This window comes from Bemisia tabaci, chromosome 5 (genome assembly GCF_918797505.1).
Source record: "Bemisia tabaci chromosome 5, PGI_BMITA_v3".
Lineage (NCBI taxonomy): Eukaryota > Metazoa > Arthropoda > Insecta > Hemiptera > Aleyrodidae > Bemisia > Bemisia tabaci.
In genome coordinates this window covers 2,518,656-2,541,538 of record NC_092797.1, presented here as the reverse complement: position 1 = coordinate 2,541,538, position 22,883 = coordinate 2,518,656, and the positions used below count along the sequence as shown (strand labels likewise).

The 22,883-nt window shown below is 38.1% G+C and overlaps 2 protein-coding genes across 2 annotated transcripts in view; one reads left to right on the top strand and one right to left on the bottom strand.

The window, feature by feature from the left end:
* mgl (low-density lipoprotein receptor-related protein megalin) overlaps positions 1-22,883 on the top strand; it is a 188,165-nt gene that overhangs the window by 54,352 nt on the left and 110,930 nt on the right. The gene's annotated exons all lie outside the window — the stretch shown is intronic.
* LOC109039950 (uncharacterized) lies at positions 13,762-17,396 on the bottom strand. The gene is made up of 3 exons (XM_072301085.1): positions 16,098-17,396; positions 15,464-15,650; positions 13,762-14,307 (listed from the first exon to the last, which is right to left on the bottom strand). The coding sequence occupies exons 1-3, from the start codon at positions 16,290-16,292 to the stop codon at positions 14,174-14,176; spliced, it is 516 nt and encodes a 171-aa protein (XP_072157186.1). The 5' UTR covers positions 16,293-17,396; the 3' UTR covers positions 13,762-14,173.

Below are 22,883 nucleotides of genomic sequence, written 5' to 3'. Positions count from 1 at the left end.
AATTATTCGTGCACGGATGTAGAGCGCTTACATGCATTTTCAGGGTTGCCGTAGCTGCAACCTCGGAAATCCCTCATAAAAGGGCAATCCTGATGCTAATGTATTTGCTCCCTATCTGTGCACGAACAATTTGAATGAATGAATGGTAGGGCGGATTGGCATAACAATCAGGCACTTCTGGAAAAAGCCTGATTCTTTCAGGAAGTCTCGTGCATCTATCAAGGAACGAATTTAGCCTGGGTGCCCAGTTTTTTAAGAGTCCCATTAGGGGGACTTGAGTGTAGAGGTTTAGACTTTTCAGTAGGTGTAGCGTTTGAATGGCCCCACCATTACGCCTCAAATTTGAGAACTTATTTTGAGCTTGGACGTTTTCAGAGAGAGTCAAGCCGCAATGGCACCAACGTGTTCCTCGTATAAATGCACCGGGAAAAATCACTGGAATTGGAAACTGGTGCTACGGTGATGGGATCGGAAAGAACCTGCACCCCCTGATAACCGTCGTGCCAAGGAAAAACGCCATATTAACCTTCAAGCGTTGCCAAATTTCCTCTGATAAATTAAAAATTTCTTGGGGAAGTGGTAAATATTTTTCTTCCAATTTTTCAGACAAATTTTTCTCGCAATTTCGCCTGAAGTCCCTGAAAATTTCAAGGAAAAATCTTCATATCTTTCCTTCAAAATAAACATTCTATTGAAGGAAATTTGGCGACTCTGGAATTTTCATACGGCGTTTTTCCGTAGCACGGCAGTATAATAAGATGTTAGGTTAATATTTCAGAGAGTGAAGAGTGGGAATTTTGTGGGACGAGCGAGCGACGTGGCATGGAGCTGATGTGGCCCATGCGGGGCTTTAGAAATTCGGCGAGTGACGTCGGAAGCTCAGAGAGAAATAACGGCATTTCCGCCGGGACCGAACCGGAGACCGCGCCGCGGTCGCGCCTCCAACGGCCCAGCCAACCATCCATCCAACTTCCAACCGCCACGCCGCCGACAAGCCCAGCTGAAGGCTGAAGAGAGCGAGAGTGCACTCCCGGCCCCAGTCCGGCCAGGACTCGAAATCCAACCCAGAAAATGATGTCACACCTCATGCTGTCGATACAGATGACGCTACTACGAGAGGAAATGAAAATTCATGCTGGAAAAGTGTCCATTGCCGGAATCACACGCTGAATATGGAAGTCAACAGTCATCGCTCAACAGCTGAAATTTCGCAAATTCTAGTTATTTTCACCAGATGTGTATCAAATCTATTCTTCTCGCCTGAATTTTGCGCCATCGGGCCGATGACTTCCACATTCAAGCCACATTCAGCTCCCACATTCAGCGTGTGATTGCGGCATATTTCTCCGTCCAAGCATCATTATTTCCAAAAAAACCGAGCTCAGGGCCGAATTGTGTCGGTCCTTCCACCGTACTTAAATATACTTAGGACGGGTCTCGACTGCACTTAAGTCCGGCTTAGCGCTTCTGATTGACCGGTGGTGCGGTTTGGACTCATCGATGGATGTTGCACTTCGTGCGAAAGAGCCGACAAAATTCGGCCCCAGTTCTGCAGTTTACACGAGCTTAAGACGTGGATCTGCAAATCCATCCTAAAAAAGAATCAGACAAAAATCTGAAAAAAGAAGAACGGAAGAGTATCAACACAGCCGAAGACAGGAAAGACGTATTCGGGCCTTTTTTAAAGGTTCCTCCCGAATCTGAGCGACACCTTATTGACAGCATACAGCATAGCATTGAGAGCTCACGCTTCGCGTCATCGCGCCTTCAATTTTTCAGATACAGCACGGACGTCCATCAAGTGCGAATAGTTGTATCTCTGCGTCGTCGTTAACGCGCATCCTTTCCTTTCCCTCGCTTTATTTCCATATTGTGTTTGTTTCCGTTTGTCTTGAAACGAAAGAAACATACGGAAGAGCAAGAACATTGACATATTGATATATTTCAATGTTCTTGCTCTACACGGTGCTATACATTTTTTGAAAAATGAGATACATTTATTCCAGGGGCGGCGTATGCAACTCGTACTGATATAAGCACTAACGACGCGAAAAAACCCTCGTTTTCATTTAACTCAGGATTTTTTTATTTCTTGTTCTCATAGATGAAATTCTTATAGGTGAACAAGAGTGACGAAAGTAAGCCGACGTGCGTAGGATTTACGGGTTTCTTTTAGTTTTAATCAATTTAAATATAGTTCCTTTTAGCATTAATACGTTGGATTATCTGTCGCGAATCGCGCGAATAATACATTTCTCGTTTGGAGCTATGGCAAAGAATCGATTATGAAGGTGCTCGTTCCTAACATTCTAATAATCGATTCTTTGCCATAGGTTCGTATGGCAGATCAATCGATAAATCGCAGAGTACGACACGCCTCTGTCGATTATCGTTTCTTATTTCTGCAGTTAAAATTTATCCGAACTTTTCGGAGTTGCACCAGTCTTGGTTGAAAAAGACGACGGGAATAATATACATATCTCGCATGGTAGAAGGTTTTTTCTTCTTTCTCTCTCGAGAGGTTGAAACTTGAAGTTCTGGTCAATTTTGATCTTCGGAAGACATTCTAAGCCCTTGAATTAATGAAACACGGTATCATCTGCTGTGCATAATTATAACGTGAGTCTGCATGCAGCGGTCGTGAATTTGAATCGTTAAGGAGCGCTTTACACAGCTGAAACTCTCCTATCGTCCTCGAAGCATTAAAATTCCACGATTAGCTCTCCAGATGAATTCGCTTTTCGACGGTGAAACTTTGAAAGCACGCATTTCGATTGCTGTGTTTAAAATCGCCGTTACGACTAAGAATTACCGCCAGTGGGGAGACGTGAATGGTCGGCTATCGAAATTTCTCCACTTGAAGCTATGGTAAAGAATCAATTATTGAGTTGTTCGTTGCGAACACCCTCTTTATCGATCCTTTTTCATGGGTTTAAATAGTAAATAAATTGGTTTATCGCAGATCACGCCACGCCACGTATTATTGGGCACTTCTGTACGATATTCTCAGGTAATACCCTTGGAAGAACGAAGGAAGTTCGCGTAAAATTGTGTAGAAGCAAGAAGATCATTGGTCATATCTGCCTTGGCAAGGAAAAACGCCGTATGAACCTTCAGGCTTTGCCAGATTCCCTTTGATTATACACGAATTCATTTGGAAACTTCGGAATATTTTCCCCCCAATTTTTCAGAAAATTATGTCCGCAATATATAATCTAAAATTACTAAAAATTTTAAGAAAAAATGCTCACGGCTGTCTTCCAAAATACATCTCTAATCGAGATTTTGGCAAAATTCGAATTTTCTTACGATGTTTTTCCTCAGAACAGCAGAGAGAGACCGCAGAAGCGCGTATATCGGGTTTGCATGCAGCGCTGCAGAGTTCTTATCATATCATATTTTCTAAGTAAGTAGAATACTACTCAACGTCATTTCTTGAAAACTTTGGCCGATGTTTCCTCTCCGCGGTATGATGAATATTCTGCGGAAATTTTAAGTCGTGATTACGGTTCGGTCTCCTTTGAAAAAAGAAAGTGAGAGCGAACATTTCGGTACACGGCAAATGAGATACGCATTTGAAATTTCACCGTTAAAATATTTTTTTCTCAGAAATAATGGCTTTCCGTCTCGTGGTTCATTCTTTCTCTTTCCCTCCTTTAAAAAAAAAAAAAAAAAAAAAAAAAAAAATTATTTAATTTTTGGTTGGAACACATTTTTGTTTTGCAAAGAATACTTGAAAGTTACACACTCCCCTCTGAGGTCGACCAGGAGGGGAGGGGCAACACTTTTCGATAGTACTACTGATTTATAAGATCGACAGTCGGTACCTCTCATGAGATCTCGAAAAATTTGAATCTAATCGCCTCAGGAGCCGAACCATAACGTTGTATTAATTTTTAATGCTATTTTTTCTGGAAACCACGCAAATGATGGGGGAAAATTCTAGGCATCGGTATGATGAGCTTTGAAACACCCACTCCGCTGAGCTGGGGACCATGAATTGACCGGAAGGAACCGCGGTCAAGGTTATCGGAACAGATGAGGGACCGACACTCCGACAGTTTCCCCGCACACCACATGCGACAGGTAACACAGAGCCAGTAGCGTGGCGTACTTGCGATAAATCCATTGATCTGTCATTGAAACGTATGGGAAAAGGTCGATAAATAACAGGAAGTTCGTAACGAACACCTTAACAATCGATTCTTGACCACAGCTTCAAATGGAGAGATATCGATAAACGATAACTCACGCCTCGCCATCGCACACAGCCACGGCATAACATGAATTCTCTCAAATTTAACTTACCCATCCATGAAAAAAGGGAAAACGTTGGTATGATGGACGTATTCGTGATGAAAGGAACTATGTGCGTAGGTTTTGCGTGCGACATAGTTCCTTTTAGCATGAATACGTCCATTTGTCGCGCATGCAAGACTCTAACTTGGAAAAATTTTAATCCGCGAAATCTTGAATACCTACGCACGGAGAGAACATGCCTGTTGGCTTCACGGGGCTCTATATCGATTCTATAACCGATCCGAAAGCGGCCTACTTTTTTCCGTGTTTTATCTTTGGGGATTTTTAATCGATTTTTTAACCATCATAAAAGGTCATCGATCATAAAAGGTTCGATTTATCGTGTAAACCGATTCCCCCTCTCAAAATCGAAAATGCCGATTTTTGTTACCCAGGTGTGTGAAAGCGGCCCGATTTTTGGACCAAAATTTTAGCAAAAAGTTTCATCAGATTTGTTTTCAAGAGTGAGAATTTTGCGCTTTCGTGGCCTCCGATTTTTTTAAATCGAGTTTTTGTCACGATTTTAATCGATGAAATCGGATTTTCGAGGAAAATCGAATAGTTCAATTTTCTCTTTGGAAAACACCATGCAACGCTATGCTTTAACCATTCAGATTTTAACACTCTCCATATGCATATCACTTTAAGAACATGGACTCTTCCACTGACACTCTTGATCGTCCTCACCTCTTTTGATTAATCGCCCGAGTATCGATCATCGATATTTCCCCCTTTGAAGCTATGGTAAAGAATCGATTATTAAGCTGTTCGTTGCAAACAACATATCTATCGATCCTTTTCCATTGGTTTAAATGATAGATAAATCGATTTATCGCCAAGCACGCCACTCCAAAGTTGTGATCAATGTCGCATAGGACAGTTATTTCGCATGCATACATCTGTCCGGACGCAATAGTTTTCCTGGAACTTTCTAGCAGAAAAATTCAGCGTAACTTGCTTGACGGAAGCTATGGCTTTCAAATCGAAGCTGTTCATGACAAAATTATTCTATGACGAAGCGTGGAACATCTGCTGTCGATAGTGTTCTATCGAAGCTATGATTAGGGATCGATTATTCGGGTATGACCTCATAATCGATTCTTTTTCATAGATTTCATTAATCAATAAATCAATTAATCAATAAATTCATCGCGGATCAAAAAATTCATCGCGGAGCACGACACGCCATATTGAATTAAATGCCCTGGTAGCGTAGCTCGTAAAGGAACTCGTAAAAAAACGAAATACTGGTTATTTTTACGAGTATGAAAACTCTACTTACAAAAACCCTAAAAAAACGTAAATAATTAGAGTTCAAGGATTGTTAGTAAACAAATTGATAAATAATTGGTGATAAAGAGGTAAATATATATGAGGAGCGGGAAATAAAAAAGGGGTGAAGTGAACTGTATTGTCTGCGTATTTTTCTTTTAAAAGATACAATGAGGTATTCCTGTTCGATCAATGTTAATGATCCATCGAAAAAATTGTCCTTCTTGTTTTTAAGTAACTTTTACGTCGTGAGCTTCTAGATGGGTGCAGCTCTTGTAATTGGAAAAAAATATACCTTCGCGAGAAACGTTTTGAAACACCGCAATCGAGAAAGTAGCGATTTTACAAGTTGGCAACACTGTTTTTTTCTCATTTAAATCCATTGAAAATGTCGATTTTAGGTGAGGCCAGGCTTCGATTATTTTACGTACATTTAAATGGAGAAAAACAGTGTCGCCAACGTGTAAGAATCGTCACTGAATCGAGATACGTGTTTTTTGGTTTTTCGTCATACTGGAATTCATTTACCCGTGAAAATCATTGACCTGCTGTTGATCTGAAAATTGTTTTCAGTATCAAAATATTAGAGCAAAATTTAATCTTGTCCGACACGAACCTCAAAATTGTCGGTTATTTTGAGGATAGGGAATAATCTCTTAGCGTGCATAATATCATTGAAACTGAATCTCTCTCGATTTGAATTGAAATGAGGTCAAAATTCTAAATTTGCAGTTTTGTAGCTATGTTTACACTTGGATGCTTAGGAAAATGAAAAACGAGAGCGTAAACATCCAGCGAGTAGCTGTTGCTGACGCTGACGTCTTTTATACTCGAGCGTCACAAAACAGCGGCACCTCTTTCGCTCTAAAAATGTTCCAATAATTCGTCGCTCCTCTGACGTGAAGGCATCGGCGGATCCAGCAAATTGACAATTTTTTGCCATTTAAACCTATGTAAATGTATCGATTCTTGGAGGGGCCAGGTGCGCCGATAAGAATAGATTGTTTAGCACAGCGGGCTGATTATTGAAACCGATAGACAAAGCTATAGACAAAGAAGACAGGGGGTATGGAGCGATCCTATTAGTTGAAATGTGTGGTTCTCATAGACTAAGGGAGAAAATGATGGACTAACTAACAGTCGGGTTTCTCGTGGGTTGCCGTTAGTTAGTCTATTACGTACTCAATAGGTCCCCTCCATATCCCTTTTGTCATCCTAGTCTATAGTTTTGTCTATCAATTTCAATAATCAGTCCGCAGGCACCAGAGCAATCCGGTGTTGCAAAATTGCTAGATCCGCCTCTGCGTCAAGGCGTAGTTAACTCGATTTCCACGTGAGCCCTGGTCCTCCGTGTAACTCTATGCTTTCCAGCGGGCTGATTATTGAAATTGATGGGCAAAGCTATAGACAAAGAAGACATAGAGAACACGGAGCGATCCTTTTGGTTGGAACGGGTAGTTGTCATACTAAGCGGGAAAATGATGGACTAACTATAGGGTCTCTCGCGGGTTGCTGCTAGTTTGTCTATCCCGTGCCTTCTTTGCCTATACCAACCACCCGCCTCCACCAATAGGATCGCTTTATTTTCAATGTGTCGTCTTTGTCTATAGCTTTGTCTATCAATTTTAATAAACAGCCCACAGCGGGCTGATTATTGAAATTGATAGACAAAGCGATGGACAACCGCTGGTTGTGCCGACTGTCCTATTTTTCCGTGCAAATTGACTCGAACAGTTGCGTTTTTAAAAGGAATATAACTGGAATTTCTGTCAAAAATGTCTCTGATTCTCGCATGTGGTCAGAAGAAAATACAGTGAAATATTCAGTTAGAAATGCCTTATAGTTTATTAGTAAATCTACGATAGAGAATTTGCACAAGAAAATTGTATTGTTTCGTATGAAAGTGTTCGACTAGAACTTTGCCGTACTGTATCACTGTCGAATTTCAAGTACACCGATAAAAGTATTTGTGTTCTTGTCTCATTTTTGGTGAATGTATGAAGTGAAACACAAACCAGCCCAACTTTTGCGTTGAAATTGGTACAGTTTGTGGTGAATTTAGCGCAGGAATTAATTTATTGAGAGACTGAAAAACCCCAGAGTCAACCGAAGGAAATTCTGGTTTGGTAAAACACTGGGGAAAAAAGTCGCTTGTATATAGAGTCCAGACTCTTAATAACATTGACAAGAAAAAATACTCTTGATTCCATCGGATTTTTCCTTGAGTCGGGAGCTGAGCCTCTTGATTCAGGCGAATTTCCTTTTGATTCAAGCAAAAAGTCCGACTGAATCAAGAGTGTTTTTGCTCGTCAATGTTTTTCAGAGTCTGGACTCTTGATCCGAGCGAATTTTTTTCCAGCGAAGTTTAGTTACGAACCAAACTATTTTTTCGAGTTTTCTCTCTGTGTGCACAAATGCGAGAATTCACCAGCCTCTGGTAAAAATCGCCACACTTTTTTATAATTGTCTTGAAAAATTTGCCCCGTGGTTTTCCGCCTCTCAACTCCCCGCGTAAGATCTCACCCGATAAGTGAAACTATAGCGGTTTCAGACGACGACATGACGTCACGCGCATCGCTCTGTCTCCGTCCCTCCGGTGACCGGGGCATCGCTCCGTCTCTCTCTGTCTCTCTCTCCGGTGACTAGGGCACGGCGACGCGCGACGGTTGCGGTGGCGGCATGGCATTGGAGTCCGAAGAGGAAGAGTTGAGAATACATCTACGTCTCGACAGTGTGACCTGTATCTTAAAACTTGAGGTTCAATCACCTGGAGCCTCCCTCCCCTTCCCCCTTTCCTCCCCCGCCGCTCCTTTACTCGCGGCCTCTGGCATGGCACCGTCGTCGGTTCTCCACTCAACCTCCGCCTCCACAATAGGCAGCCATCGCGATCCCAGCGCTGCCTCAACCGCAGCGGACGAATCGCCAACTACCAGGCCCTAAAAGTCCTTCCTTTCACTCGGGTGTCGGACCTAGAGGTCTCTCTTGGTTGCCTGGAGAAAGAAAGAAAGGAGGTGGTCGCATTTAGAGGATTTGTTTTCTCCGTGACTTAGGTAGGTGTAATATGGCGTCGATTTTCCAGCTACATCCGAAATGCTAAGTATGGAAAAACGGGATGTCCATCTTTTTCGCTTAGTTCAACTCAAAATATAATTGAATCGGGAGGTGCGAAAACAGTTAATGTCCATTTTTCCAGTCTTCAGGTTTTGTGAGTTGATAATACTTTTAGATAGTTGATACAACCATGAAAGTGATGGAAGGACTCGTTTTGGGATTAAGTCAACCCGGAGACGAGTATTTACGCCACTTTCGTGGTTGCATCCGACTCCAAAAAGTATTATGAACTCAAAAAAACTGAAAACTGGAAAAATGGACATTAGCGGTTTTCGCACGGTTCGATTCAATTTCAAACTTTTTAAATAAAATCACTTTTTTCTCTAAACTATATAGTTTTCAAGAAAATCGATGATGAAAGCGTTTTTAGCTACCCTATCTACGTCGTCTACGAAATCCAAGATGCCCGAAATGCTACCACCTCCTTTTTTCTCTGTAGGCCGGGACTCATGGGGGGCCCCTAATGGAAATTTCAGACTATAAGCATTACTTTGGCTACGGCTCATACTCTCGAATAATAATGATAGTCATGCATTTTTTAAAAATTTATAGAGACCCCCGCCAAAATGTTCCAATTAAACCGCTAGACAGGATGCGAATTTCAGAATTAGAACATATCGACGGTTCAACTCTTTAACTATACGTATTTCGTTCGCAGTGTTTGAAAATCTCCGCTCCTTTTCCTATGAAAACATTTAAAACAACTGTAAAATTGTTTTAATACGTTTGCCCTGGTAAAAATTGGCGATAAGAGCTGCGTTTCAAAATACCATAGGAATTCTTATAGCCGGCTAAAGAAGGCTACAGAAAATCATATAGCTGGCTGTAGAATGCGGAGAAAATCATACGGCCGGGCTATACGAAGCGATAAAAAAGTATTAAGCTGGGCTATAGTTCCTATCGCCGGGCTTTACACTTTATCGCCTGGCTGTTGCTTTTTCGCCATCGATTTTAAAAGGATATAAGAAATTGTGTAGAAATTTGTGTGCTTTGGAAATCATTAACCTTGATACGGAACCACCTAAATATTTACAAAACACACGTTATAATTTCCTTTAATACATATTTTTTTTCATCAATTAAAACGAGAATAATCCATACAGGATGTGCAAACATTTCAAAATCATGAGTTGAATAACGCTGGCTCCGCCAGATTAAATATTAGAGCCTAACACAAAGCGGAGCGGCGACGCACTGGCGCCTACAAACCTAACAGGGATACTTCACGCATTGCGCAACGCGTGAAGTATCCCTGTTAGGTTTGTAGGCGCCAATGCGCGTTTCGCGCTGGCTGCCCGCCTGCCGCACCGCAGCGTTCCACGGCGCTTGAAGGAACTATTTCACACCAGAGGTATTGCACAGTATCATACAAAACTGAAGGCGCTCTAATATATTAGGAATGGCAGGCATCCATCAAAAGTCCGGAGCTTTCCTCGCAAAATAAATCAAGATACTACGGCCCAAAAAGAGAGCAGTGGTCCAAAAACTCACCAAGTCCTAACATCCGTAATTAGTGACGTTTAGCATGCACTTTATCGCCTGACTGGAGTTGCTTAGTTCGGCCATAAAAGGCTATAAGAAATTGTGTAGCCAGCTATAGAAGCTATTGGAAATCTTACAGCTGGCCGTAGGTCTGGTATTTTGGAACACAGATTCTACTGCCAATTTTTACCAGGGTGTTCCCTAAATGTGTTTCGAACGTCTACAATGTTTAAACATTCTTTCTACCTTTTCTCAACACCAAAACTGTTATAACAAAAAATTAACCAAAAAAAAGTGTGGAAATACCCCAATGAATATAGTTTTCTCTGATTTTTCTTGTTAAGGTATGGCAACTGTGGCAAATATCAACGTCGGTGGACAATTTTATAAATACGATTATATCCAAATAACTGAGATCTTAATGGCACTGGCTCTTAACTTTTTCAAAATTCTACGAAACTTTTTTTAATAATTGACAAACGCTTTAATTTGTATTAGAATCCGATAACAGCTTTATTTCCTCGAAAACTCACTTTTAATCAGCAATCAATGCTTCCTGCGATTGAAAATAATCACGTTAAAATGGAGGCTACAGCCCATATCGCGTCTGTTAGGAAGAGTGAAATATTCATCTCGAGACTGACAATGAACGTTAGGTTTCGGATCGGCTAGGCAGCTATACTAACCGCGTGGCAATGCGTAGAGTATCAATCACAACTGAAGGCGCTCCTAGATGGAATCTTAGCGCGTTTAAAAATCTCCGATCCTACTTCATATCTTCAAGGAGCACGAATCGATATGATTTCTTGAAGATTTTGCAGAATTTTCTCTACTCTGAATAGAAAAATACGGCAGTTTTTAAGAATCGCCGTTGAGAAGTGTTCCACTTGAAGAACAAAATAGGTATGACAGGAAGTCTGGAACATCGCAAACCGAGATACGCGGTTGCGGACTGCAAGCCTAACTCACACCGTCGATATGGGGTCTTCTGAGGATACAGGGAACGACAATAACAGAGGCGTCGGGTGGAAAAAAGCCATTTCTTGATTGCTGTGGTTCCGAATATCCATCGCTAATTTATATTTCAGAGAGACATTTTCTTACATTTTTCGTTTTCACCATTGTAAAATCATATAGAATATTCAGTAAAAGTTGCAACGGATTAGATACATTTGCCTAAATCATAATGGATGAATCGTTAGCTGAGATTCTGAAACATCGCAACTAAGAAATGCCCTTCCTGCACCCATCGCACAGTGGATCGAGTCGATTAGAGAGGTCGGACATGAAATGTTAGACTGAAACTGCAAATTTTTATGTTTACTTCGTCACACTTTAAACTTCAAGGGGTGCTTCTTGAAGAAAATCTTACAAGGAAACCAATGGAACCACTTTAAGAACTTCAAAGTCTTATACAAACGGAGTTATGAGCGTTTAAAGTTTCCAAATTTCGTCCGACCTCACCTATTGACTCGATCCACTGTACAGCGCTTCAAGCACGGTCCTAATCAGGCTCTTTGAACTGAATCATGAAGTTATTTTTAATAACCACGAGACGTCCAGCGATACTCCCGCCTCAACTTCTCCGTGCAAATTTTCCATAGGGTACCCGCGCTCCAGGTCGTCTGGGCCGCCTCCCCCCCCCCCCCCTTACGGTAGCCATTTTGGTGGCAAAGATCAGAGCGGAGCAAAAGCTCGGCCAGACCTCTTAACGAAGCTTGATGGTTCGAGGAAATTCGCGATCAGCCGAGAGTCCAAAATTAGCTCTCGCGTGAATCATTTCACGGGGACTCCTCGTCGTCCGACCTAACTACACTCCGAAACAGGCCGTGAAGTTCTTACAATTCCATGCGCTTCAGAGCTCACGTGGAAGGGGAGTTACGCGTTTTTGACGCACGAGCGACGTCCAGTCGTCTGCTTCGACGGTTTCGAGGTGCCGCAGGCGGTGTTGCCGAATTTAATCGGAAAAAGACTCGATACAGAAGCTGAAATGTAAAAAAAAAAAAAAAAAAAAAAAAAAAACAAAAAAAAAAAAAAAAAAAACAGTGAAAACTTTATGAATCAATCCGTTTTAAATATTACTTAAAGTAATTTTGTGATGAATCAAGTAAACGCTTTAATATTTCCGAACCTTTGAGTTTTGGAACGGGTCGATCCTACCTTTTTTTCGTATTCTAATTTTGACGCTTAAGGGTGGTTTCACGATAACTGGAATAGTTTTGTCGCCGTAACAGACAACACATTTTTCGGTCATTTTTTTAGTAGCAATGATAATCACTCAAATTTGTTTGCATTGATCTACACGGACAGGGTAACGTGTTATAACGCTTTTCAAAGATTTATCGCTCTATATACTTTTCAATTTTATCATATAAACGGCCGAAATTGTGCCATCTGTTACGCTGACTTTTTACCGCGTAACAGACAGCACATTTTCGGAATTTCTATAATATTAATTGAGAAGTAGAGCAATAAATCATTAGAAAGCGTTATAATACGTAACTCTTGGAAGATTAATGCCAAAACATTCGAGTGATCATCATTCCAACTAAAAATATGACCGAAAAATGTGCTGTCTGTTACGGCGACAAAACTATTCTACTTATCGTGAAACCACCTAACCCTCAAACCTCTCCAAGGATAACCAATTTATTCAATTGCGGAGCATTTTGGACAGCGTGTATCATTGGGACATCTTGCGGGTATTTTAAGGAAAATGTGAATTGATTTCAAGACAGATTATGCAGGTTTTTTACGCCAATTTTTACAACTAGAGGGCTCCGCCCCCTGGCCGCTCCGCGGCCCAACCCCCTCGTATATTCTGTCAATTCGTTATGAAAATATCACTTAATTTTTTTTAATTTACATTATTCTCGTAAATTGTATTAATATTAATACTGCTGAAGTTCTGTTAAGTGCTTATTCATTCAAAAGATCATCTTCAATTTAGCTAAAAACTTACTTCAATTAAGGTTGGAGTTTTAAAAAAGGTGAATAATCAGTTTGAAACGGTTTATATGGGATAAAATAAAATGGATGGAAAGCAAATAGGATAGAATATAATATAATATAAACGAAATATAATAGGTTTGTCATTAATAAAACGGGATGTATTTATATTAACCTTGATAAAAGGCCACAGGTCGGTTTGATATTTAAATTAAAGAGTGGCGGTGATGCGTAACAATTTTTGGATTTGCTGCTGCAATTCCCGAGTAGTAGTGATCGCCATAAATTGCGATTTAATCGGAGAATATATCGCGATTTTATCGACGTCGCGATTTATTGCAATATTATCGGATAAAAAAATCGCGATTTTATCGACGGCGAATCATCGCAATATTATCGGGAGAAAAATCGCGATAAATTGCAATAAAATCGCGATTTTATCGAACGCGATTTTTATAGAGATAAAATTGCAATAAATTGCAATTTTTCATCAACGCCTACTAACGCATGAATAACGCTTATGAAACATGTTTCTATGCCGCCGCCGCTGCCGTTTTTACCAAGGTCCGTTGGTAACTTTACCATCTCTTTTTTTTATCAATCATTTGGTAATGTTAGAAAGGCAGACCGTATTTTTACTGATACAAATACAGCTTTACAATTTTTCATTAACGTACGCACTATATTGTTCTACCAAATTGTTATAAAACTTCTTTAATCTAGAACAAATTATCTTTACTACTCTGCCGTGTCAAGTAATAACGCCGTTCGAAAATTAAAAAATTGGCTGATTTTTTCCGATAAAATGTTTATTTTTGAGAAAAATAATACGTACTTCTGTTTGAAATTTTAAGGAACTTACAGGAAAAAAATAAAAAGTATAAAATTGATATTGTATCCATTTGCATTTTCTTTTCGGAATGATACGAATAAGTCTTCAATCCTATATCTTTTCTTGTGGTAAGAATGCGATTTTAAATTATTTGAAATATGAAATATGTATTTGCAATATCATTAGGTAACTGTTGAATATATGAGTTGTCTGAATTAATAATTAATGTTATAATAGAAGAAGATAACTTACGCAACTATCTTTTCCATCCGTAACTCTGACTGTTAGTTTTAATTTTGCATCACCATCATTCAATTTTTTCCTTTTAATGGACGGCTTTTCGCAAAGTGTACCTTTAAAATCTAAAACAAAAAAGGGAAAAAACACATATAATTAGAGATAAGAATATTCCAAATTTGGCATGATTTGACTTTCGAAGCCCATAACCAATAACCGCAGTGGTATGTATAATAGTAGCCTCATTTGATTCATGCAGCAAATCGCAGACTTTGTTACGTATACTTTTTCGTCTCAGGAGCCAGGTCACGATAGAGAGAGATATTCCTTTTTTTTCCTGTTATAATGGGAAATAGTCCAGGTACTCAAAACGGAAGATGTTTGATTTTGACAGATGATGGTAACGGGAACAAAAGAAAACAATTGCATGGGGACTAAAGAATAAGGCTTCGAGAAGCACGTGTGCGTATTAAGCTCAATCAATGTATAAAAAGGTTTATGCTGAAAGTTCAATGGTATGCTCTGTAAACCGTGATTCTTTTTTATTTTTCGCGATAAGCCGTCCTGTGGAAAAGGATCGATAAACATGGTGTTCGCATCTAACGCCTTAATAATTGATTCTTTATCATAGCAGGGTTAAATGGCATAAGAATCGATACATCGCAAAGCACGCCACGCCTCTGAAACAGCTTCATCAGAGGGAATTCAGCTGGCAATTTCATCATGACGAATTTCAAGTTCATAGGATCAATGTTAGCCAAAAAATCGGCAAACATAAATTTGCATATTTTTCGCAATAACTTTGCTAAGAATGAAAAATTCAAAAAAAGGAAATAAAGGTCGAAGAAATCTTTGTCGATCACGACAAAGAAGATCACTGATAACGATTAACGATATATCGAATATCGATATATCCAATTGGACTAACCAATTGGATCGCTCCATACTCCCTTTATGTTCTTTGTCGATCGCTTTGTCTACCAATTTCAACAATCAGACCCCAGATCTCCAAAATTTTAGGGAGTACGATTTTATAAAATAACTTCAATTTGGGCACGGATTTAAAAAGAAGCAAAATGTAGGTGAAGATAGTGAGAGCATTAAATCGACAAATAATGTTCCCAACCAGAATCCCTTAAATTTATGATATGAAAACTCGGCAAACGCTGATTGATGGAACAATAAATTTCTGAGCTGACATTTGCAATTCTATATGCAATATGACACAACACTGTTTCATAGCCAAATCATATATTTACGAAAATTAAATAATATACTTACCAACAGTATCATTTTCTTTAGTTTTAGAAATTATTTCTTCTATTGAATAAAATTTGGGATCATTATTCAGTTCTAAATCATCATCAGTCAATTCAATGAGAGATCCTTTGTCGAAAACCAATTGAAGTTCCTTATTGTATCTATGTTTTTGAATACGAAATTTCGAAAATTTATAACAGAGCTGTTCCTAAAACAAATAAAGGGAAAATGAAGAAAATTATAGTTCAGAAAAAAGCATAAGTTTAGCTTCAGGTATAAATGATGCATTTATATACTTTCTAAAAGCGTTAAAAAAAATTAGAAGAATTCGAAGATAAGATTTTAGAATGAGTTTCAAATGAGCCACTTTTTTCTGATCTCATATTCAAACTTACAATTCAAAATTTAAAATTATGCATTTTTTGGAACAAAAAAGTTAACACTGAAAACAATTTCAACAGAATCTTATCTTCGCATACCTATACTAAATAAAAAATTTATACATTTTTTCAGAATCAATTCCAAGAAAAATTAAAATAACTTTCCATAACATTTTTTAGTAAATAGTTCTTCAGCTAATTAAAATTGACATATAAAAATGGAATTAGAGAAAGAGAAAATAAAGTAAGAGGTTAATACATAAATAAGTACATACCTGAATAATTTGATGGAATCCCTTCTCAAACGAAATACAATTTATTGTGGCAGATTCATCTTGTAAATTGAAAAAGAAAAACTCGACCGAACCAGATTTTGAAACTTTCACTTGTGATTTTGAAATTACCTTACATTTAATTTGGATATTATAAGCATACTCATTTAAATCTTTAATTTTTTTGAAAGAAGACATTCCGAAATTTTTTTTAATTTTGTTTTTTGAAGGTTAAAACTGAAAAACCAAGTGGTGAAAAATACTCAGCTGTTTTTCATCACATGATAATGAAGTAATGCAACTGATAATGAAAAATAAGTCGCAAAGATAGGAGAAAAGAATTGTAATGAAATACATACAATTATTAATGATCAAAAATTAAATTCATATAATTTCGAACAGTAGAGAAATAGGAAGATTCGTAATTTTTTGTATAAATGGGGAAATTTGGGGGAATTTGGAATCGATAAATGCGGTTATCGAAACGTGCGATTATCGATACATGCGATTTGTTGTGTTTGATTGTGTTTCATGGTGTGTTTGATGTGTTTGATTGTGTTTCATGATGTGTTTGTTGTGTTTGATGTGTTTGATTGTGTTTCATGATGTGTTTGTTGTGTTTGATGTGTTTGATTGTGTTTCATGATGTATTTGTTGTGTTTAATGTGTTTGATTGTGTTTCATGATGTGTTTGTTGTGTTTGATGTGTTTTAGGTGTATCATGATGTGTATATTGCGTTTTACGTGTTTCATGATGTGTTTGATGTGTTTGCTATGTTTCATGATGCATTTGATGTGTTTTATCCCGGTTCCTTAACATAGTTACATCCACTATTATAAATGACTATACTGTATAGGTAAAATTACTGCATATTATCCCGGTCACTCTGAAGAAATCCGGTTTTATCCCAGTCATTACTGCTTTAGAAAAAAACGATGTATCGAAGATCGATACACAAAGATCGATATCCTTCCTGTTTTCCCGGTTTCTTAATATAGGTACATCCCGTTTTATCCATGACTATCCTGTATAGGTAAAATTCCTCCACTTTATCCCGGTCACTATGAAGAAATCCCGTTTATACCAGTCATTACTGCTTTAGAAAAAACGATGTATCGAAGATCGATACACAAAGATCGATATCCTTCCTGTTATACCAGTTTATTAATATAGGTACATCCCGTTTTATCGATGACTATCCTGTATAGGTAAAATTCCTCCCTTTTATCCCGGTTATTATGAAGGAATCCCGTTTTATCTCAGTCATTACTGCTTTAGAAAAAAACGATGTATCGAAGATCGATACACAAGATCGATATCCTTCCTGTTATCCCGGTTTATTAATATAGGTACATCCCGTTCATCCATGACTATCCTGTATAGGTAAAATTCCTCCCTTTTATCCCGGTTATTATGAAGAAATCCCGTTTTATCCAAGTCAATACTGCTTTAGAACAAACGATGTATCGAATATCGATACACAATGATCGATATCCTTCCTGTTATCCCGGTTTATTAATATAGGTACATCCCGTTCATCCATGACTATCCTGTATAGGTAAAATTCCTCCCTTTTATCCCGGTTATTATGAAGAAATCCCGTTTTATCCCAGTCAATACTGCTTTAGAACAAACGATGTATCGAAGATCGATACACAAAGATCGCTATCCTTCCGTTATCCCGGTTTATTAATATAGGTACATCCCGTTCATCCATGACTATCCTGTATGGGTAAAATTCCTCCCTTTTATCCCGGTTATTATGAAGAAATCCCGTTTTATTCCAGTCAATACTGCTTTAGAACAAACGATGTATCGAATATCGATACACAATGATCGATATCCTTCCTGTTATTCCAGTTTATTAATATAGGTACATCCCGTTTTATCCATGACTATCCTGTATAGGAGGTAAAATTCCTCCCTTTTATCCCGGTTTTTATGAAGGAATCCCGTTTTATCCCAGTCAATACTGCTTTAGAACAAACGATGTATCGAAGATCGATACACAAAGATCGATATCCTTCCTGTTATCCCGGTTTATTAATATAGGTACATCCCGTTCATCCATGACTATCCTGTATAGGTAAAATTCCTCCCTTTTATCCCGGTTATTATGAAGAAATCCCGTTTTATCCCAGTCAATAATGCTTTAGAACAAACGATGTATCGAAGATCGATACACAAAGATCGCTATCCTTCCTGTTATCCCGGTTTATTAATATAGGTACATCCCGTTCATCCATGACTATCCTGTATGGGTAAAATTCCTCCCTTTTATCCCGGTTATTATGAAGAAATCCCGTTTTATCCCAGTCAATACTGCTTTAGAACAAACGATGTATCGAATATCGATACACAATGATCGATATCCTTCCTGTTTTCCCGGTTTCTTAATATAGGTACATTCTGTTCATCCATGACTATCCTGTATAGGTAAAATTCCTCCCTTTTATCCCGGTTATTATGAAGGAATCCCGTTTTATCCCAGTCAATACAGCTTTAGAACAAACGATGTATCGAAGATCGATACACAAAGATCGATATCCTTCCTGTTTTCCCGGTTTCTTAATATAGGTACATCCCGTTCATCCATGACTATCCTGTATAGGTAAAATTCCTCCCTTTTATCCCGGTTATTATGAAGAAATCCCGTTTTATCCTAGTCAATACTGCTTTAGAACAAACGATGTATCGAAGATCGATACACAATGATCGATATCCTTCCTGTTATCCCGGTTTATTAATATAGGTACATCCCGTTCATCCATGACTATCCTGTATAGGTAAAATTCCTCCCTTTTATCCCGGTTATTATGAAGAAATCCCGTTTTATCCCAGTCAATACAGCTTTAGAACAAACGATGTATCGAAGATCGATACACAATGATCGATATCCTTCCTGTTTTCCCGGTTTCTTAATATAGGTACATCCCGTTCATCCATGACTCTCCCGTATAGGATGTAAAATTCCTCCCTTTTATCCCGGTTATTATGAAGAAATCCCAGTTTATCCCAGTGAATACTGCTTTAGAACAAACGATGTATCGAAGATCGATACACAAAGATCGATATCCTTCCTGTTATCCCGGTTTATTAATATAGGTACATCCCGTTTTTCTAGCACTATCCTGTATAGGTAATAATCCTCCCTTTTATCCTGGTTATTAGAAGAAATACATCCCATTTTTATACCTGTCTACCTATCAATAATTCCTTTACGGAAGAATACATTTAAATTTCCCGGGGATTTTCAATGACGTTTTCTGATTGGTTAATGAAAGACCAATGAGAATGCGAAATGACACGGACGTGCACACAAAAAAGGCCTTATTTTTTTTTACTATAGTAAGATTATAAAAATTATGCAAAAAATTATCCTTAAAATTTTACAATAATCACCACAATTAATTTGCGAACTATGCAAGCCGCACACGGTAGAAGATGGTGAGCTACATTTTTGTGTTTACATGAGAAGCAGAACACAAAGTAAAGCTAAATGTGCCGTTAATATTTTTTGAAACATTTTTTTAGGATATATTTGCCAAATATTCTGGTTGAAAATTTGGGCGAAGAGTTTATTTTGAGATGTATTGACCAAATCTTCGGATTTAGGCATTTTTAAAAATTTTGTGGGGCAGCAATTGGAACCCTCCCGGCGTTGACCACGCTGTCCGGGTCTCTCGTTGTGCCCTCAAACCTCGTTAATTTGGTGTACTTTCTCTCCTTTCAATTCGTTTTTATTTCAACTCGTGTTACATCCTCCTCATGGATTTTTATCACATGGGCTTCGAACTCTCTTCAAACTTTTATATTCTCCCTTCAATTAGATAAGATTTGTTTGATGAGGACGAATTCGAGAAAAAAAACTATGCAAATCCGTTTACCTGGTCTATGAGCAAAGCTTCGTTGACCTCCTTGGCAACTTCAATCAACAGTCTACTTTTTTGCCAAAAAACTGCTAATGTCATGTAACACCCAGGAACTACAATACAGTGCTGTTTTTGCGCAAGGGTAGCAGGTATCAACAAGGAATAAGTAGCGGTGGCATCAACTACAAGTAGAATCCCACCCAATATCATCGTGGTGTGGTGTAGCAGTAGCAAAGGCACCAAAATCCATCTTATTTTAGGCTCTGTATAATAAAAAACAACCCCTCTAGAACGATTCTGTACCTGCGCGCGGTTCTCAAGACCACCAATTCATGATTGGGCATAATATTTGCTTTCAATCCTCCATCAAAAATAGGTATTTTGCCTGAAATAATAAAGATAGACAGTTATCGGAATGTTTTATCGATATTCAACAAATATGCGCGTCAACACTAACTTTCAGGCTTTCAATGCATCTTTACAATAACACCACCATTAACGTCTGATTTCACGTAATTTTAAAGAGAAACGACATGAGAGCAAATGATGAACTACTTTAGAAGGTCGTATAGACTACAAAAGAATTTATATTGCAGGCTTGATGACGGAACCAAGTTTCTCTATGTTGCCATGGTGAATTCTGTCTTTGTTCCAGGTTTGGTTTGTTTTTAACATTAACATGTAATAATATTACAATAATTTTGCCCAAATTGTTTGCCTTGCTGGCTTTAGTTTTGACAAATCCGGTTAATTTTATATGCATGCCGATTTAAATTTATTTGGCATGTCCATTGACATTGACATTCATTGGGTGAGTTCATTTGAATTCATTTTTACAACAAAGGCTGAGTCTCGTTTCTTCTGTCTGAAAAATCTTGTATTTTGTTTGTGCATTTCAATAGGGTGCGTTTATTTTTTCGTTGAAAAATAGCACCGTTGCGTAGTTTTTCGACCACGTAAAAACAATGTACTCTTTGCATTTTTAAGAAAAATTCTCAAGTTTAATGTTTTAAAGAATAATCCCTCGTCAGATAGTGTGTTCGAATATGAAATTTAATCATTATTTATTCAAGGAGTAGCATTTATTCTTTAAATATGAGTGGCAAATTTGAAAATTTTCACAATAAATTCGTAACTCTCTAAGTTTTGTTTTAAGTCATTGCTGTTACAGCAATGCTGTAGCAGGGTTCATACATTTCTGTTTATTTGAGACGCGAGAATTTATCATTCATATTCTTTTTAATGTGCCTACATGACGTCATCAAATGATTAAAATGGTTGATTACTGCCTTGATGAGGTATTGAAAATGAACTAACCTGTTTGGAATTTATTCTTCATGACACTCGAAGTAATAATCCGTCGAAATCTTCAAACCCGATTTTGCTATCAAACGCTCCCCTGAAAAAAGCTCCACTCATCTGCGAAACATTTCATTTATTGTTTTTTTTTTTTTTTTTTTTTTTTTTTTTTTTTTTTTTTTTTTGAGGGGGGGGGTTCTTTTTTTAGTTTTTGTTCTTATTTGTTTCTAATTGTCCAAGGAAAACTGCACCAACCATCAGAAATGGTCCATAAAACAACACCTATCTTGTGAGTTTAAGCGATGCGCTTGGCCGCCTGGTATTGATCGTAAATGATGTTTGCCCTTCACCTTCATGGGAGAGTACTCGATCACCGCAGAAGCCAAGATAATTGTTACCTTTTCGTCAAAAGCAATGGTTAGCAATGCTAAAGCCATTATCGATCCGTTGAGAATTGATACTTGTTCAAAGTCACATTAGATCGATTAGGACTTTGTGACGTGTGATGTGGTGACGTTAATTCATCAAAAGTGGACTTAACGGTTTAGCGAGGGGTAATTGCTCAACGCAAAGAAGCACTTTGCAAAGAACTTCGATGGTGGGATCCATGGTGTTCAATATGGATCGTAAAATTTTGATAGTGCAACCGTCGTTTCGGTCCAAGTGATCACTATATTGAAACTTATTTAGCTACAGAATCGGTTAAGTTGCCAAATAAAAAGAGCATACTAAATAAATTATCATGGATTTGTGTATTTTTTATTGTATTTTTTTTTTTTTTTTTTTTTTTTTTTTTTTTTTTTTTTTTTATATAAAAACTGGCAAAAATTCAAGACTTTTTTTATTATTTCAAGGGAAAAATTTGATGGCTCAGTATTTCTCTGAAGTCCTGTTGGACAATGAAAGGTCCTGAAAATGACTATGACATTTTTGCAATAAATAGCTTCTCTTTCTGAATCACCTATAAAAACACCTGCATACGAAAGGAGTATAAAGGCACTTGGCACATACGTTGTTTCTAACATGAGTTTTCCGGATTTGAAAAATGTTGGCCTAATAATATTTCGTTTAAGCTAGGTTGTCGTTGATCATTCGTGTCTAATAAAATTAAAGCCTTTGGGCTGGAATGGACCGCTTTCTGCAATAGAAAACTACGATTTTTGGCTCATCAACACGGTGACCTATCTGTATCCGATGGCCAATGTGTTTTCACTAAATGTGCCATACTTGAGTTTTTTATTGCAAATGTTGTCCAAATGGAAGTCCCGGGGGCTCCATTGACCTTTTATGTGCGTCCTTTGGGTGGCGGACGAAGGAAATTCTGCTTGTAAGGAGAATCTCATTTCGTTGAGGGCAAAGGTCTCCCATTCCTTCGAGAGGAATATCAGTTCTCATAAAAACCCGTTTCGTCTAAATGCAAAATTTCCTACAGTCCAAACATAAATTTCTGGAAGTTAATATTCTGCTGTCTTGGGCTAAAATTTTAAGCTGCTCCTGAAAAGACCATTTACTTTAAATCTACTTGAAATTGCCTTGAACCTACAGGGTTTCAGACACGTAAGAACATGCACCGTTATTCATATCAGGCAGAATTCAAGTTCCGTCTAAAAATGCCAG

Coding starts and splice junctions, on each gene's coding strand:
- LOC109039950 (XM_072301085.1), bottom strand. CDS start 16,292: ATGTCTTCTTTCAAAAAAATTAAAGATTTAAATGAGTATGCTTATAAT. Junction 15,651..16,097: donor GATTCCATCAAATTATTCAG/GTATGTACTTAT, acceptor TATTTGTTTTAG/GAACAGCTCTGTTATAAATT. Junction 14,308..15,463: donor TAAAGAAAATGATACTGTTG/GTAAGTATATTA, acceptor TTTTTGTTTTAG/ATTTTAAAGGTACACTTTGC.